Source organism: Pimephales promelas, chromosome 11 (genome assembly GCF_988280905.1).
Source record: "Pimephales promelas chromosome 11, fPimPro1.hap1.1, whole genome shotgun sequence".
NCBI classification, from domain to species: Eukaryota; Metazoa; Chordata; class Actinopteri; order Cypriniformes; family Leuciscidae; genus Pimephales; species Pimephales promelas.
Genome location: NC_142779.1, coordinates 23003804 through 23020922, shown reverse-complemented (window position 1 = coordinate 23020922; position 17119 = coordinate 23003804). Strand labels below are relative to the sequence as shown.

General features: G+C 36.5%; 1 protein-coding gene across 1 annotated transcript in view; it reads left to right on the top strand.

Annotated features, from left to right (window-relative positions):
- lmbrd1 (LMBR1 domain containing 1) overlaps positions 1 to 17119 on the top strand; it is a 114925-nt gene that overhangs the window by 11727 nt on the left and 86079 nt on the right. The window contains exon 3 of the mRNA XM_039651754.2: positions 147 to 210. Within this exon, the coding sequence (XP_039507688.2) occupies positions 147 to 210 (64 nt within the window). The remainder of the gene's footprint in view (positions 1 to 146; positions 211 to 17119) is intronic.

Below are 17119 nucleotides of genomic sequence, written 5' to 3'. Positions count from 1 at the left end.
TTAATGAATCAGCAGTAATGTATAATAAACTGACAGCCCTATAGCATCTTGTGTCTTCTGAAGAATTAGATCTAATATATTGATGTGATTGAATGTATGCCAGTGTATTTTATATTTTTCTGACTATGTTTTTTTTGTAAATCCAGGAATGGGCGGCGAACAATGAGACAAGACAGCAGATTGAAGCCACCGTTTTGTACGGCTACTACAGTAAGTACTACATGACACTGGTCTGGTGCAGTAAATTACATTTTTTCTTACCTTGCGTTTTAGTTCGTATTCCTTCATCACCCGCTGCCCTCATTGTTCAGGTTTCATCGTGGAAGCCGGCACAGTGCAGTCTGCAGCTCGTTGTTAATGTCCCTTTACTTGGGTTATAAATTACGGGATGCTCGTGATCTGACATCAGCCTACAAAAGCTGGCAGTTAAGTCGCTGGACGGTTTTATTTGTGCGGAACCGTCTTGGTCAAATCAAGCTAAAGTGAGTGCAGTTTTCGGCTGAATAAATCTCTTGTCTGCGAAGGGTAAAAACCGCATTAGTCAGTGACCTTTTCTGTGAACAAGGTCGGAAGGGCTCAAGAACGTGGTAAAACGCATCTTTTTTTGGAACCGCATCCTTTCTTTATGACTTCATTGCATTAAATATATCTCAGTGACATGCATGCACACTTTAATTGAGTCCTCCATTGCTTCCACTTTAAATAATATCTTTTAGGAATGCTGGAAGCTGGGACAAGGTAACATAAAATTGAGTTATGGCACAGTAGCTTGATTATCATTTGAATTTGCATTTTGCAAACAGATGCTGCGCAGAACAGGCCGTCAGTAGTAGAGCGGCACGGCGTCTGTTGAGCAGTGCCAAATGCACTAGAGACAAGCTGTCAGCCAATACAAATCAGCCAATCAAAAACCATCACTTCCATCGTCAGAAAAGCATCAGAAGATTAACGATGACAGTGCAGGTAGACACGCCGCAAACCCCCTGTCCAGCTGTCGGCCTGTGTTCTCCAAGAACCAAACAAGAAATCTCAATATCGATTAGATGTACTTTGACAACAAAACGTCTGTTTGCTGGAGAACTTTGAAGTGATTTGGATCAGAACATAATGGAGCTCTAAATTAGCATTACATTCACATATTTCTGAGTGAATATATTCAGTGTGAAACATCAATTGAGATTTGATTGGATCATGACAAGTACAGTATTATATTATTAACGGTACACTTACATACATCTACATTGCTATTGCTCATGATTATGGTTAGGGGTTTGATACTTTTGACTTTTGACCAATACGCAATCATAACCACCCAGAACACCCTATCAAAGTGTTGAGAACATAAACTGCATTGTAAACCCCTGGCAAGTTTAGCTCACATAACATTTTTATAAAATTCTAAAATCTGGTTAGTCCTGTAATTTTTACTCATGTCGTTCCAAACCTATGACTTTATTTCTTGTGCGGAACACAAAAGTTTCTGTTTTTTTTTTCATATAAAAAAAGCCTGTGAAATTGTTTTTATTCCCATTGATTTTCGTTTAATGCACAAAAACTGTTGAAACATTCTTCAAAATATGACGTTTTGTCTCTATCTGCACAGCCTTGGTATTGTCAGCAGAACAGAAAAGTTATTCCAGAATCAAAACAAGTTATCGCATTTTGAAGAAAGTCATTAGGATTATGAAAACAACCATTTTTTTATTTTCCCTTTAGAAAAATCGACTGATGAATTGTGCACAATGAGACCAAGGGCTTGGATCCTTGGACTAAAACCTCTTTAGATTAGCAGCTTAAAATAGTCTGATCTCAAACAGTGGAGCCAAAACATTATGCAAAAATCTTTTTCTTTTCTAGTTTTTACCTTATTTTTTTTTGCTGTAATTTATTGATTGAAAAACAGACTTCAGAGGTTAAAGGGGTGGTTTACTGTTTTTTTTATTTTCTTTGCATGATTGTGTTTATGGGGTGCAATCTAACATGTATTTGTGGTTTTTCTTTTTAAAAAGTCTTATTTTTCATAAATTTCACCTTTATTGTAAGCCACGCTCTCCTCTGTCCCCTGAACGACTGGTTGACTTCCTGAGTCTATGAAACCACTCCCTCAGAAACAGGCAGTGGGCTCAGATTGGTTAGTTTGGGCCGGTGTGTTGTGATTGGCTAAACTCTAGTGCATGTTGTCCGGATACTTCACGCCCATTACCTTTACGGGCGAAACGTGCATGTGTGTTCCTGTCAAATGTAAATAATGGTGTCGATACTGCAGTATCAGTATGAGGCAGAATCAGACCCAGAAAGCGGCGATGAAGAGAGTCAAGCAGAACCTCACCACACATGACTCTTACAAAACGTTTCTGAATGATAATTTGCCTATATTTTTTTTTAAATTTATACACGTTTGTCACGTTTGTCTATATACAAAATAGCATTGAACTAGCTGGCTACTATATACACAAACAGCGTTGGCATTGGTTTACGTTCTTGATCAAATCGAAAAATAACACCATAAAGTAAATATACATGAAAAATACATTTACAACATTAGTACATGTACAAAATTCAGGTCCATAATGTTTGTATGCGTTTATCGTGGACTCAAAATAGCATAACTAGTAGCCTAGTGGCTATAAAGCCAGCACTGGGTTTTGATAAAACTAAAACATTACGTCTGAAATTATACATTCAAATACTAAAATGATTAAGTCTTAACCTACTTACAGGTTGTGGTCCAACAACTGCTGCCTCTGGTTTTAAAGTTGGAACTGCTTCATGTTTCAGTAACAGTTTCTTGTTGAATCCGGCATTGAATTCGTGGAGATTCTGGAAGCTGTCTTCCGTAAAATGCGCAGCACAGAGAGCTAAAATACGATCATCATTTTTCAGGAACATAATCAAACATATATTGTATCCATTGTTGACAAACTACAACATCCGTGGGAAGCTCGAACACAGAAGACCTGACAGCTGCGTCAACATAACGCACTCGACGAGCCCCAGAAATATGATCATGCCCTTTTTTGCATTTTCCAGAGGGAGGGTTGATGCAAATGTGTGGGTTAGTGACGCCTAAAACCCGTTGTAGTCCCATTCGAGTCGTTTCTGTAGGCATTAAACTTCCTGATTTTTAAAAGACGATATCTCTGCTTACACTGAACTTTCAGCGCTGCAACTTTACAGATACTGTTCATGCACCAACAGCAACATTATATAGTTATATGTCTAGTTTATGAAGAAAGCAACATAAACTGCGTTTTATTAAGACAAATTCCACAGAACACTCATTCATACTGTCCTTTTAAATCCACAACTCTGTGTTGTTTAACACTATTCTTCTGATGTCCTCCCCGTGCTTTGTTTCCCATGATGCAACTCTTTTCCCTTTGCCGTGGCATCTACAAAGGGTTTGATTGCTTCATTTCTGGGTTTTCTGAAAGACCAGGGGTTGTACCATGCTGACTATCCTCAAAGAGACGAGAGAATGTTTTATTTGTACTTCTGAAAAAAAAAAGAAATTCGAAAAGAAAAGGAAACCCCACTGTTCAAGTGATTCTGGTGTGCTGTGTGGTCCTCTGCGCAGGCATCGTGCGTGGAGGTGGAATAGATGAAAAAAACGAGAGACTGGTGACTTCGAGTTTGCGGAGAGATGGCTGTCTGATGGCGTGTGTGATTATGACTAACACAGCCTCAGCTGCAGAACGATCTGTTCACTAGAAAGATGGTTATAGGGGGCAAATACATTGGCTTTGAAGACCTGTGTGTGTGTGCTAGGGGTTTGAGTAGATGTGATCGCTGTATTGTGTGTGCTGTGTTACATCTGAGTCATTTAAAAGACAGGTGTCGGGAAACGGAAACTTTTACAGTAAATCTCTATAAGAAAGACTTATTACAGACAAATAATATATTTAAGTTAACCTAAATTACTTTGTGCCATCTCAAGATACATTAATATAAATCAATATCTTATTATAGATATTCTAAACGCTTGACGGGAACTTGGCAAGTTGCAACGTTGCTTTTAAGCTTATGACCTACTATCAGCCATTTATTCATTTAGCAGATAGTTGCATATTTATATGTTCATGCAGCAGCAGATAGAATAAAAAGAGTGTGTATGCATGTGTGTGTATATATATATATATATATATATATATATATATATGTATGTGTATGTGTGTATATATATATATATATATATATACACAATATATGTAATATTTAAAATATATTTAATATAAATTATACACACAATTATACACAACATTATATATATATATATATATATATATATATATATATATATTAGGGCTGTGCAAAAATTAATTGCTATTAATCGCATCCAAAATAAAAGTCTGTGTTTACATAATATATTTGTGTGTGCTGTATATAATTATTTTGTATATATAAATTACACACACATGCATGTATATATTTAAGAAAATGTGTTATTCATATATGAAATATTTATATTTATATAATATGGATTATGTATTTATAAATATATACAGAATTTAGGCGCAATAATTCTTATTAATATATACAAAATAATTATATACAGCACACACAAATATATTATGTAAACACAGACTTTTATTTTGGATGCGATTAATCGCAATTAACTTTTGCACAGCCCTAATATATATATATATATATATATATATATACTGTATATATTATGTGTATATATATATTATGTGTATGTAATGATATTTTATATACGTTTCAAACCTATTATTTGATATTAGTGCAATATAAGTGGTCCAAAATTAATTGCAAAACCATTCAATGTATTGTCCTTTTAAAATACAAATAAAAACTATACCACCTATACCAACTATACATATTTTCAAAAAAATTTGTTTGTAATACATATTCATTTAATAAATTTAAAGTTTCAAAATGCTAAGTAGCAGATGTTTGAGTTTGTGATTTCGTTTGTGCACAGATGTGGACACGAATGGTATATTTCCTGCATGGAATAACTCGTGTGCAGTTTTCTGTATTTTCACATTCTACATGCTACAGTCATTGAGAGTGCAGGGCTTTATTCAGCAGAGATTTGCTGTTTGCTTTTGTACTCCTGATGACAAATGTTTGTCTTTCTTTTCGTTTGCTCTCGAGCTCATCCCGTTGTCCTCTCGGGGATGGACTCGGAGAAGAACAACTGTCTCATCCAGAGAAACGCAAGCCAAGCAGGAGGAGGAATAAAACCAAATTTAAATCTTTTTACAAAAAAAAAAAAAAAAAAGGTGTGGTGTCAACGCCTCTCAAGAGCTCATCCAGAAAAGTGCCTTTGTTCTCTGAAAAAAAAAAAAAAAAAAAGAGATGCCACTCGCTGTTTTTCCCAGCAGCCGCCATTAACACTCAGCCATCTGAGCTTGGGGGTATGTTTGCATTAACATCTAACAGTAATTAATAGATGGTCCTCAATCAATAGCTGCGTCTCGCAAGCTGCTCCCGCGGTCTCTCACACACAGGTCGTTATACTGCGATTAAGGAATGTATGTATTGTTTTCTCAATGGACATAACTGCAGTGCCTCAAATGGAAAGATCCTGCTGCTTTTTTTTTCTTCCTCTTGGTGGCATTTTTGCTCTGCTGCAGTTCTTGAATTAGTCGCATTGATTGCGGCCCCCCTCCCTCCCATCTCCGCATCATGTGCGGAGCAGGTTTCCCAGCAGCCTGTAGGTGGAGATCAAGCTCCATCTGTCACAGCAAAAGCCGAATCCATTGCATTTGAGGAGACTGGCAGGTCAAAGCCTCAAAGGCTTCTTTACAAAGCCGAATCTGAGATCCCTGTCCGCCCATGTCTGTGCAAACGGAATAATTACAGCGCTAACTTTTTTTCTCAGTGTGTGGAAATCACCACAGACTTGTCCTGGAGGAGGAAGAGATGGCTTTCTTCTAAAGTAGTTGGACTCTATGGGATTGGTTGTAATTATTTTTTTGTGGTGCATTTGTCAGGTGCACAAATATACAGCATTTTGTGAGAGGCGTAATTCGTATCCCAACGTGAAGCCCTCTCAAAATCAACTGACATGCTAAAGAGCCCCTTCAAGAGCTTTTTTTGGCTTGTTTTAATCAAACTCTGCAGTGCTGTGTCATGTGTTAAGCTGAAAATGGGGTTGTGCTTTGTGCAAGACAACACTTTAGCTGTAATCATGTGACGGCCTTCAAACCCTGAAGCATCTTGGTTCAGCAAATCTGACAATGAACTTCATAAGTCCTAGAGGAAGTCTACATTTCCTCATATATGTGTACCGGTAGTAGACCGCTCTTATACTGATCTTTTATGAAGTTTAATCTCTGTGATCTTTTAAAGGGTGGCATCATACATTTATATCTATCTATCTATCTATCTATCTATCTATCTATCTATCTATCTATCTATCTATCTATCTATCTATCTATCTATCTATCTATCTATCTATCTATCTATCTATCTATCTATCTATCTATCTATCTATCTATCTCTGTCTGTCTGTCTGTCTGTCTGTCTGTCTGTCTGTCTGTCTATCGTTCTATCATTCTATCATTCTATAGTTCTATCATTCTATCGTCCATTCGTAATATCATTATATATTTCTATCTATCATTGTATCGTTCTTAATATCATTTTATCGTTCTTTCTATCAATCTTAATCATTCTATCATTCTGTCTATCATTCTTTCTTTTGTTCTATCTTTCTAATGTCCTGTCTATTGTTTTCGTTCTATTCTATCATTCTATCATTCTTAATATCATTATAATGGTCTATATGTCTATCTATCTATCTATCTATCTATCTATCTATCTATCTATCTATCTATCTATCTATCTATCTATCTATCTATCTATCTATCTGTCTGTCTGTCTGTCTGTCTGTCTGTCTGTCTGTCTGTCTGTCTGTCTGTCTGTCTGTCTGTCTGTCTGTCTGTCTGTCTGTCTGTCTGTCTGTCGTTCTATCTATCGTTTTATCGTCGTTCTATCTATCGTTCTATCTATCTCTATCGTTCTATCCATCCTTCTATCTATCTTTCTATCTTCCTATCTATCTATCTATCTATCTATCTATCGTTCTTAATATCATTCTATCTTTCTATCTGTCATTCTATCATTGTATTGTTCTTAAAGGGTTAGTTCACCCAAAAATGAAAATTAAGTCATTAATTACTCACCCCCATGCTGTACCAACCCCGTAAGACCTTCGTTCGTCTTCGGAACACAAATGAAGATATTTTTGATTAAATTTGAGAGCTGTATAACTACCACATTGGCTCCTAAGGGACTGCCTCTTGACGGCCCAGAAAGTCAATGAAGAAAATGTTTAAATATCCCATGTGACTACCGTGGCTCAACTATATGTTTATCAAGCGACGAGAATACTTTTTGTGCGAAAAAACAAACAAAAATAACGAGTTTATTCGACTATTTCTTTTCTTCCTTGTAGGCCAGAACGAGACTTCCTTAGATTTCCACGACGCATGCGCGAGAATTGCGATCTGCTCACACCAGCTTACACTACTTCAGATCGCAATTCTCGCGCATGCGTCGTGGAAATCTAAGGAAGTCTCGTTCTGGCCTACAAGGAAGAAAAGAAATAGTCGAATAAACTCGTTATTTTTGTTTGTTTTTTCGCACAAAAAGTATTCTCGTCGCTTGATAAACATATAGTTGAGCCACGGTAGTCACATGGGATATTTAAACATTTTCTTCATTGACTTTCTGGGCCGTCAAGAGGCAGTCCCTTAGGAGCCAATGTGGTAGTTATACAGCTCTCAAATTTAATCAAAAATATCTTCATTTGTGTTCCGAAGACGAACGAAGGTCTTACGGGGTTGGTACAGCATGGGGGTGAGTAATTAATGACTTAATTTTCATTTTTGGGTGAACTAACCCTTTAATATCAATTTATCGTTCTTTCTATCATTCTATCATTGTATCGTTCTTAATATTATTTTATCGTTCTTTCTATCATTCTGAATATCTTTCTATCATTCTGTCTCTGTCTATTTATCTGTCTATTGTTCTATCTTTCTATTAGTCTAATGTTCTGTCTGTCTATCGTTTTCTCTGTTTATTACTCTATCGTTCTATCATTCTTAATATCATTCTAATTTTCTATCTATCTGTTTATCTGTCTATCTGTCTGTCTGTCTGTCTGTCTGTCTATCTGTCTGTATGTATATATATATATATATATATGCAGACAGGCATGTATGTGTGTGTGTCTATATATATATATATACACACACACACACACGCACCTGTTCTGGTGTAAATTGTGCATACTTAAGAAAGAACACTGCACAGTTATTAGTCAAAGAGACCCAGTGTGAGCATAAATGTGTTTTTTGGCTTGCTCTCTGTTCTTCGTGCATGTTTCAGCATGATCGCTAATGGAAAGTGCAAGTCACTGGTGGCGCACAACAACAGCAAACACTGACAGATTGTGCATTTATTGAAGTGGGCAGCTGTGCATGGTGCAAGGTCCTTGAACCTGCTGAGATGAGAGCTCAGGCCAATCCGTATACAGGAATGATTCAAATGTCGCCCCGCTTTGCCTGCCATTAATGCTCAGCCCAATTTCTGAGAGGCGCATCATGGTGCCTGTGCCTCGTGGCAGGGATTTTGATGATCGGGACTGGGATGGTAAACCAAGATGGATTGCAGCTGAAGCCACCATCCAAGACATCCCTGGAGATTAACCTCATAGGTTAAGTAATTAAAGGGAAAATATATATTTGTTCAGGTGGCCTGGGGCCAAGTCCTTGGGCAGCATTTCTATTTAATGTAGTGTTCTTTAGAGTGGACAGCCTCTATCTTGAGGTTTGGCTGCAAAGTACAAGGTTAAATAGAAAAGCATCCCTAAAAGTCCCTGGATACATCCGGTATCTGGAGCTTAAAGGCTTCCTATCATCCAGCCTGGAGTCTTTTACCAATCCATCTGTTTGTTTGAAATGTCAAGACAGTTTAAAAGCTGAAAGCTTTCCTGAATTTCAACTTGAAGATTTTTGAACTTTCATAAAAGGATACCAGAAATGTCTTTAAGATAATCAGATGGAACTGTCGAGGAGTCACTGAGGTGTCCAGCTCTTTGCACTTTTAAATCTACATCTCGGGAAAATTAGACTAATTTTCGCTTCTTTGCTAGCTCTCTATCAGCTCTTGTAACGTCCTCTTGAATAAATAAAGTTCAGACTCAGTCAGGTGTGTCCTTGCGCAGATCTCTTGGACTTAAAATGAGAATAAAAGATACAAGTAAGGTAATTCAAATCTTACGTCATCAAAGATTTAGTTCTGCAGCTAGAGATAAAGATCTGCTGTTGAAATTGTGATTGAACTGGACTCAAAATAATGCACTGACTGGACTCAAAAAATCACCCCCCACACACACACACACACAAAAAAAAAACCAATCTGTTATTATTCGATCTCATTTCTTTCCAAAGCCATATGCCATTTTTCTTATCCATCCATCCATCCTGCTACCCCAATTCAAATTCCTGGAACTGAATTGTAATTGAAAAGGATTCTTCAGTTCAGTCCTTAATGGCGCAAAATTCGGGTGAATGTAACCATATTTAGCTGTCTAAAAAAGGCCTGATAACCATATTCTGCTGCTTTGTGACTGCATCCTGAATATTGTCTGTGTTCATGCAATACTTATGTATAAAACATCTTGAATTTGCAACACGTGAGTTTCTTTGTCAGCATTCACCATTTAATGGTGCATTGTGTATATTTTAGTGGCATCTGGCGGTTCGGTTGCGAGTTGAGTAAGCCAAGTTTCTGTACCACAGTCCATTTAAACCACATCATGGTTAAAATTTACAAAGCCATAGTCAGGTGAGGATCAATGGTCTTAATATATAATAATAGTAATCCTCTGATTTACTCCCGAACGTAACCAGAACATTTCTCCCCACATAGCAAACCTATAATACAGCAAGGGAGAAGCACCTCATGAAAATATCCAACTACATATTTTTTTCTAACAGGGTAGAAAAAGTTTAGCTGACTAATGTGAGCTGTTATGCTTTTGGGCTGTGGCGGAGCTGGTTAAAGTGTAAAACGTTGTTTATACTTGATGTGTCCGCAAAAAGTGCAAAAGTGCATCCCCTTCACTGTAAAAAAAATATTTTCAAGATTTGTTATCACAACATATTTTCTTTTGTCAAATCAACTTTATAATAATTTATTTAGTTGAGATAACGTATTATTTAGAGTTTCTGATGATTAAATTAATCTCCTTCATTGTATTAACTCACTTTTTCCAGTTCAATCAACTTAAAATTTTAAGGCAACCCAGGTTACTTACTTTTTTAAGTTAAACCAACAATATTTTTTTACAGTGGAGACACCATTTACTGTACACAAATTAATAAATAATAATGAATATAAATATAGTTTTTTTTTTCTTTGGTTTTGAAAACTCGCAATCGCAATCGACTTAAAATGCTTCCAAGATCGACTTGTCGACCGCGATCAATGGGTTGGTTACTCCTGTAACGTTAGTGTTTTACAGTCAATAGTACTAATCAGCTGATTATCAAAGCCATAACACAGTGAGGGAGAAGAACTAAGTTACATGAAACAGTCCAACTACATATTTTACAATACTGACAAGGGAAAAGTCACTACTCCCGGTGTCTATGGCTTCTAGCTTCTGCGGCTTCTCTTTCAAGGTATGAACGAAACGCACTCTGTAGCGCTGTTTGTTAGCTGACGGCTACGCTAGAAACATGACGTCACGATATGTCGACCTTCTTAGAAGGGGTGCACGCGGTTATTCAGATATAAATGTCTCGTTCTAAGGTTTAAAAATACATAACAGTTCATTGAGTAAGCTCTTTATACACCACTGAACTCATAGTTATGGATCTTATAATGCATTTCTGTCAACAGAACTTCAGAAATACTACACATTGCACCTTTAAGGGCAATATTCAGCAAATGCTGCATTTGAAAGTATTTTTAAAGGCATGGGTTGAGGAGGGAATAAACTGTGAAATCAATTCAGGAAACTGTTTGGAGTGCCGGTCTCCAGGTCCGTGCCTTATTCTCTAACGTGTTGCATGAAGATGATCTTACCTCCCTTTTGTGCTATTTTCACATTAATTCACCATTTGTGACTTGAATTACACCACCTCTTCAAGAAATTGATGCCATTTTCCCTTCTGTAAAGATGTCTATGAACCCCACGAAGGGTACAGTGCTTTCTTTTCAAATCAGACTATTCAAAGTATAAGCGATACAGTTCAGTTAAAAAAGTTGCAAAAAATGGACAATGATGCAATGCAAATATGTTTTTATTATTATATTTCCTGAATGATGCCATGCAATGAAATTGATTGGATTATTTTGCTCCAAAATTCCAATTTATCAGTGTCGGTAGTAGAAGTGCAATTTCTCTTCCCGTCTGCTACCATAATATTAAATCAAATCGAATTCAGGAAATCAATTGGAGATTGAAAGGCCATCACAAATTAGTTCTGAATGATGCACAGCCATGTTTTATACTTAAATCATGTTGTGAGTCTATGTTTGTTTGCAATTATAACCCTACTTGCCAAAGGTCGCGTCTCTGCTCGATTGAAAAAGTAGAACATTGTTCTTGCCTTCTTTTTGCAATGGTTTGATAGTATTATGTGCTCTGTCAAATTCTATTCTTGTGAATATTTTTGAACGTCAGTCTCTTCAGATGCAGCTCTGTATTACCATCAGTATTCTTGCAATGCTCCTGTCAGAGAATGTTTGGCCCCGAGAGGTCAGTGCCTCTAACAGCACAATACGATTGAAAATTATTGTCTGTGCTGATTTGTAATCCACAGGCTTCTCATAGGCCAAGAGGCTTCGCAGACTGCTAATTTTCAATCTGGTGACAATCAGTTCCAGGTTCTCCATTGAGTAGAGTAGACGCCTCCTTCACATAAACCACCTGTGACATGCGAGCACGTTTGCAGTTTAAGTGTGTATCTCCAAATGAATAGAGTACATTTTTGGACAAACCTGCTTAACCTTTTTTAGTGTTCACTGTTTGGCCACTTTGCCCAGATAAAAACAAACTGCATGTAATGATCATCTACTGGTTTTAACTGTCATAAAAAACAGTTTAAGGATTGTTCTGGGTTAACTACAGTACAAATGATCCTGACTTGTCCTTCAGATTGTAAAAGCAAAGGAAAAATGTGTGTTGCACAATGTGGACCGGTGTACTGGTGGATTTTAAAGGCAGTGACCTGAAGCACATTTTTTTATTCACAACTTTTACTTGTGAATAATGAATTGGATTATGATAATATATTTTTTTTTTAATTGTTTTGCTATGTGAACTGTACAGTGGTCTAAATAGTCATTTAGAGATAGGACTTTTCTGGGTGGATACATTTCTTTTTTAATGTTAATGACATAATTTCTGTGCAGTGTGTAGACTTGGGAACAATGCAACGGATAACTATTTATAAAGCACCCTTTATGTAATCTGCACTCACAGGAATTATTATGTGGCATTTACATCATTGGTACTTTGAGAGCATGGAACCAAAATGTCATTTACCCTTAAATTTCCATATCAAAATGACAATTTAGACAGCATCTTTTCTGCTAACAGTAAAAAGTAAAAAATCATTTTTATAGTGAATAACTAATTAGTGCTCGGAAAACTACATTTCAATCACAATTAATATAATCAATTTGGGATTTCATATAGACATGGGCTCGTTTTTGGCTGCTGATAACTCAAAATTCAGAACCAAATAAATAAAAAAGCTGCCATTGTTACCCGGAATGACATTACCATAAAAAAGATGTAAAAAAAAACCAAAACAAAACATCCTCAGTATCTTTTTTTTTTCTCCAACACTCAAACTTGTAACAAAGTAAGAGACATGTCTTCACTGACATGTTTTTAATGATTTAACAAATTAAATTCAGTGATAATGACCCATGTGACTCATTGAATCATATTAAATCAAGATGATTGACAGCAAAAAATGTAGCAGAAAACAGACAATTATGCAAATAATGTTAATAATATAACTATAATAACTATGCCTAAAAGTTTTAAATGTTAATTAAAAACTAAATTGTTATGCGTATGACATGTCTCGGCTAACAGGTTTTTTTGTTATCCAAGAAAAAAAAAACGTTAAAGACAAGTAGCACACACGTCTCTTGGAAATAGTATTCAGCAGATGATGTCTTTTGAAACTCTTGAAATACACTCACCTAAAGAATTACTAGGAACACCATACTAATACTACCATACTACACACCCCAAATGCATTGAAGCAACTGCCATGTGATTGGTTGATTAGATAATTGCATTAATGCGAAATTGAACAAGTGTTCCTAATAATCCTTTAGGTGAGTGCATTTCCAAATTTGTGTACCTTTTGTGCATCATACGTTCTGCCAACAGTCCATGGGTTTGGCATCTGAGGCTGAGACAATGTCCTGCCTAACTTTTCGTTTTTTGTAAGAAAGAAGAAAGGAATTCAGATGGGTTTGGAAAGACATGAGAGTAAACAATTGTCGATTTGGGAGAACTCTCCCTTTAAGATCATGTGTTATTGAAGTATTGCTATCGGCAACAAAATTGCAAACAAAAAAAGCTTTAATTTGGCAAAAGTATGTTGTCAGCAGCCATTGAGTTCTTCACAGTGCATTAAAGAGCAAATGAAATAAACTTACTCTCCCCAGAAGACACACTTGCAAATTTCATTTACAAATAACACAAGTGTTATTTTAGCTCGAAGAAATACGTAACAAGTCAGAACACTCTTAAAATAATAGCCATCATCAAACTAACCATACCCAGGAGATAAGTCTGAATTCTCAAGTCTGTTTTTACGAGTCCGAACTGGGTCTCGCAGTGGATTCTTCTGCCCTCTCGTCTGCACACCTAAGGGGGAATTGCCATATAGAGTGCTATAAAAGGAGCCTGAACTTAGCGGAGGACCGAGGTTAGTCGTTTAATTATTTAGCTCCCTCTTCTTTTTGTCAGGGGGATTAATATGCTAAACTTTTCTCCCCAGTCAGGTGCTTTCCCATTAGATCTGGTTATTGAAATGGATGATCTGCAGCCTATTCCCACGCCATGTTAATATTCATGTTGTTATGATTAATATTTCCCACTGGTTGGATGCCATGAGCTAACAGACTGGGGACAGAGAGCAACAATGTGTGTCGCTAGCATTGGATGGTCCTGCTTTAGTCTCTGTAGGCAAACAGTCAATTGTTATAGCCAAAACTATAACCTGTTGAAATTAATGCATTGCTCTTTTGTCTTATGTCAATGTCCTAAATGGGGTCATGACACAGATTTTGTTTTTCATCATTTTAATATATTCCTTGAGATTCACTTATAATGTTAATAACACTTTTTTTTTTGTGCGTGCAAAAATGATTTTCAACCCTCATTTCGTTTTCAACTGGCTTTTTAACCTTTAAGAATTATCAGGAAATGTCCACTGTTATGATTGGCTTACATTATTGCATGAAAATAGATTAAATACAATTCCCTTGCTCTTGTATGTGAGTAAGTGTTTTGAATTATCTAAATCAAATTTACAGACAAAGCTTTATGAAATTGAAACCGTTCTCTTAAATTGTAATAATATTTCACATTATTATAGTTTTTTTTTGCTGAACAATAAGGACTGCCGATGGCCCGCGGCCAGCGTTAAAGAATCGGGACAGTTGACGGAATTGTCACTTTGCCAGATCGGGCCAGTGCTTCGTCTTCATAAAAGTTCATCATTTGAACATGTTTTTTAGTCGTTACAATTTAAACTTGCAAGTGATTTCAAACCATACAAGCGCACGAAGACGCAAAATTCAGAATTTACTTCAGTATCTTGTAGGGCTGGGTATTGAGACAAATTTCACAATTCGATTCGATTTTGATTCACAAGCTTGATATTCGATTCGATTACAATTCAATATTGATTATTTTGGATGTCAGTTAGTTACAATAAATGACCATTTTTCTCAAGGGAATCAAATCTCTTAAATGCTGTAAACCTTTAGACTTCATTAGCCTAATATGAAGGTAATAATGAACTGTTTTGTAGCTATACAAACACTTAAATTACACTTTTATTTATTTTTATAATAAGAAGATTATATGAAATATAAACATTTAAAAATTTAAACAGATTTATTCAAATATGCATTCAATATTGAAGAACATTAAGATTATAATGCATATGTACATATACAATGTTTAGCAAAATGCTCCTCTCTTTTGCGTCTGGTTTTCTGAGGTAAATATGACGATACATGACATTGATTACAAACTGTTTAACTGACGTCTTTCCACGGTTGAAACGGTGATTGAGCGAATCAATGTGACATGATACGGATTTCGATAAGTTGTACTCTATCTTTTAACACACTTTCAGATGCTCATTCATGTTTATTTCGCGCTGTAACTGGTATTATTAAGCCGGAAGAGAGATCAGCGCTGCTGCTTCCCCTTTCTGCCTAAACCACATTTTTGACTACCTAAAAAAAAATAACCTTAAAAAATAATTGTAAAAGTCAAACATAAGTAATAAAGATTTTGGATGGATGGGCAGATGGACTTGCATTGAAAGTGGCAATTTGAAATGCATAATATTTTAACTAACTTGTTCTTGTGAGATAGTTTGATAGTATCAATAAATAGTCAATATAAAAAAACAGTGAATATGCAGTTCTCTTCATTCCTCCACTTTCCCCCCTGCACTGATGGTAAATGCCTCCATATTGTGTTTGGCAGATTCTGAGCAAGTGAAACAGCTCTAATATTCTGTACGATAACACCACTAGGCATTATAAATTCATGGGAAGTTGAGGAGCGGACACTTATACAGGGGCTACAAAGCTATTTTAGGCTGGAGGGGGGGTTATCTACAGCTAATGGATGTCTCTGAAGACAGGCCCAGTAAACCCGAAATAACTCCCGACCGAGACACTCTTGGCTGAATGCTTTCTTGAGGTGATAACGTGATTTATTAGCATGAGTCAGAACATGAAACCAAACAAAAAAAAAAAAAAAAAAAGAAAGAACATAATCAGACAATCACAACCAGGGTGGGCGCTCCAGTATATAGGTTGCTCTCACTTTTAAGACATTAAATCCCTCCAAATGGTCCCAAGTTTTAATTAAGACGATGAAGCAAGCAAAAAGAAAAGATCTCCTATTTGTGCCTCCTCACAAAACACATTGCGCATCTTGGTTAATAACACACTTCCTGTAGTGCACTGAAGTACCGAGAGCATACTGGTTAAATACACAACATGCTGTGGAAAACGAGGGCCAGCAAATGTGAAAGTGAAATGTCATCGCTTCAATGACAGCAATTACAGCTCCCGGTGAGATAATGGCTGCTTTGGTTCGTTCCATTGTTTTAGAAAGGCTACATGAAACATTCATCTTGAATTACACTTCATATTTCATGTTGAAGTGTAAATGCTTTCCTCAAACCTGAGAAGGATTCACCATGCAAACATGCACAGTATTGTCAGCATGCTAATTAAAGCACAGCTGAAAAATATCAATAATAAGAATATAGCTGCGAGCAGCGATGGCGGGCCCAAGCCGGTGGCACCGCAACCCCGGTTCCTTTAGTTACCTAAAGGCACCCGGGTGGCGGTGCCGAAGCCTTTTATGATTAGATGTTAAAACGGCTTGCCATACTCTGTCATTTCGACTAGTCACAATTATGTTACAGATGTCTTAAATGATAATACAAACTATCCAAAATGTAATTACGAATAGACAGAAAGACGTTGTTGATATCTACAATGTTAATTCCGGACAGGCAAACTTAGTTTTTAAATGTTAAAAGGGCTTGCCATACAGGGACGTAGGCTCAGAGAGAGGCTCACCATATTCAGACCAAAATATCTGACTTCCTCTTGGTCCGAGCTAATGACTATGAATTAGAAAGTTGTCCGGCTTGAGGAGTACAATGTATATACCGATTTTTGTAACTGTAGATAAAACTAACAACCCCACTTTTGTCAAAAGGTGGCGCTATTTAGTCCTTGCACAATGCCCGTTTCTGAAACTTTGCACATGTCTACTGTCTAATAAATGTGATGTTTCTGTTGAGTTTCAAGCAATTTCAATTTCAATTTCAATTTGACTGTT